The sequence below is a fragment of the Pteropus alecto genome, unplaced genomic scaffold, assembly GCF_000325575.1.
Source record: "Pteropus alecto unplaced genomic scaffold, ASM32557v1 scaffold157, whole genome shotgun sequence".
Lineage (NCBI taxonomy): Eukaryota > Metazoa > Chordata > Mammalia > Chiroptera > Pteropodidae > Pteropus > Pteropus alecto.
The window spans coordinates 3,086,472-3,088,747 of NW_006440626.1; the positions used below are offsets into that span (position 1 = coordinate 3,086,472).

The 2,276-nt window shown below is 38.5% G+C and overlaps 1 protein-coding gene across 1 annotated transcript in view; it reads right to left on the reverse strand.

Annotated features, from left to right (window-relative positions):
- The window catches only part of MEI1 (meiotic double-stranded break formation protein 1), a 60,961-nt gene that overhangs the window by 43,568 nt on the left and 15,117 nt on the right, over positions 1-2,276 (reverse strand). Inside the window, exon 11 of the mRNA XM_006917371.2 lies at positions 2,116-2,250. Coding sequence (XP_006917433.1) covers positions 2,116-2,250 — 135 coding nt within the window. The remainder of the gene's footprint in view (positions 1-2,115; positions 2,251-2,276) is intronic.

Sequence of the window (2,276 nt, forward strand, 5' to 3'; positions counted from 1 at the left end):
GTATATAGTTAAGGCTTGATTTCTCCCTTCCTTCTTCATTTCTGGAAGCTCTAAGTTTCTATCCTACACTCATTGTTAAGTCCTGGTTCCATCATCTTTAAATTCTTTTCAACAATTCTCATTCTTCGCCCTTCGTTCCATTTGTGCTTCCCAGAGGCTCTCTGAACGGCCCCACTTCAGAGGGACCACCTCAGTAAACATTCTGGGAAATCAAAGTCAAAAGTAAATAGTCTAAGGATTAATAACCAGTCTAATAGTCTAAGGATTAATAACCAGCCTCCCACTCATCACTCCCCACAATTTTGACCCAACCAGCTTTCCAGTTTCTTCATGTACTCCTCCTCTTCACACAATCTGCTGACCAGACTGGCTACGATACCCTCAGTAATCCCTAAACTTTCCCATTAACATGTTTTAGCTAATCCTGGTCCTTCCACAAATCTAAATCTCTCATCCCTCATAATACAGCTCAAATACCCTCTCCTGCCTGAAAGGTGCTACTGGCTCCTATAACAATGACCTCCTGGAAGAGTTCCAGCTCTGCAGGGGCACCTCTGATTGACTGTTCTTGCTCTATGCCTTTGTTACCCTGTATTCATCTCGCCCTCACTGGAATTCATGCTCCAGATTTAGAGATTCAAATCCAGGAAAGGATAAAGGGGGAAAAGAGTCAGACAGAAGTCATTGTAATGTAAATGTTATTTTTTGTTTCAATTTTTAGAACCAACCTAGAGTCACATCATGGAGACAAATACGGTTTAAAAAGAGAGTATAAAAAAAGAGACTATAAATATTAACAACCTTTACAATGTAAAATTAAAAGCACAGCTGACTAACACTGAGAAGTAGAAGGTTGAGAAAAGAAAGGAAGAGTTGGGGTGCTAATAAACTCAGCTAACCAAGTGGGGAGTCAAGAGATATTGCTTCAAGTTAAGGGAACAAGAAACACAAGTTTTAAGTGTATTATTCAAAGGTTTGAAGACATGAGAAATTAACTAGCAAAAGTACCAAGGAAATGTAGAGAAGACAACAAAATGTGAACTAAATCTTTGTCTTTCTTACTGGCAAATCAGTAAATGTCTTAAATTGACAAAAAGTAAACAGCATTATGAGAATATCGTTTACACTTAGAGATATAATCACCAGAACTAAAACCAAAAATGAGTTAAAATTAGTTGCCTTTAGGAAGTGGGGACAGGGATTGTTCCATTTCACTAGAAATCTTCTGCATTTATTTTTTTAATATATTACTTAGATTTTTTTTAAGTGAAAACATAGAAACAAAATAAGTTACTATATAAATAAATCTAGGTTTCCTCCATTATTCCTCCATTTCCAAAATATCAAGCATCTTGCTAAAGAATAATTTCCCATCTTGCCCCTAGGGTCTCTTAGTCTGTCCATTTTAACATCATGCACGACTATCTAGTAGCAGCAAGGCATATAGCAGTGAAAAAAATGACAGTCCCTGATCTCTTGGAGATTACATTATAGTGGGGTGGGGCGGGAGGTGAGGGGACAAAAAACAAATGAATAAACAAGAACTATCAAGTGTTTGGTAGGTGCTGTAACAGCCTAATGGCTCAGTTAGGGGAAGGATGCTCTGAATGAGACCTGGATGATGATAAGAAACCAGTCATGCAAAGATTTAAGGTAAGAGTATTTTAGGTAGAAGGAACAATTAATTAGTAGAAAGGAAGTGGGGGAAAAGTCTAGATTAAAACAAAAGACTGAGAAAAAAATTACATCCATGAAATAAAACAATAAAGTGCTGTTTAAAAATGCAGAGAAATGGAAAGCATTTTTCCATATTAAAAATATGAAAGCAGAAATAAATAAGGGTTGAAGGATAAAGTCAAGAAAATCTCCCAGAACCTAGTACATGACGAAAAAAAAGATGAAAAACTGTCAGAAAATTTTTACAAATTAGATGAGCAATCCAGAATGTCCAACATCTGAATGGCAGTTCCAGAGAGAACAGAGTAAATAAAGTATTGGAAAGAAAAGAATTCAAGAAAATTTCTCTGACAAGTAGCCTCTGCAAGTTTCCTTGGCCTTGACCCAGCCCTCAGGTATACGCAGAGGTGGAAAGTTCAGCCTGCCTGGGTCTCTCACCTCAGAAAGGCCGAAGTGGCCTTCACTGCCTCAGCAGCCACCTCCAGCACAGGGCTGCTCACTGCCTCTTGGAGGGCACGGCTAGCGTCTCTGCACATGGCTGAGCTTGTGAACAGCTTGATCTCCTCTGGCTGCCTGAGAAATGGTAAACAAGGAAAGAG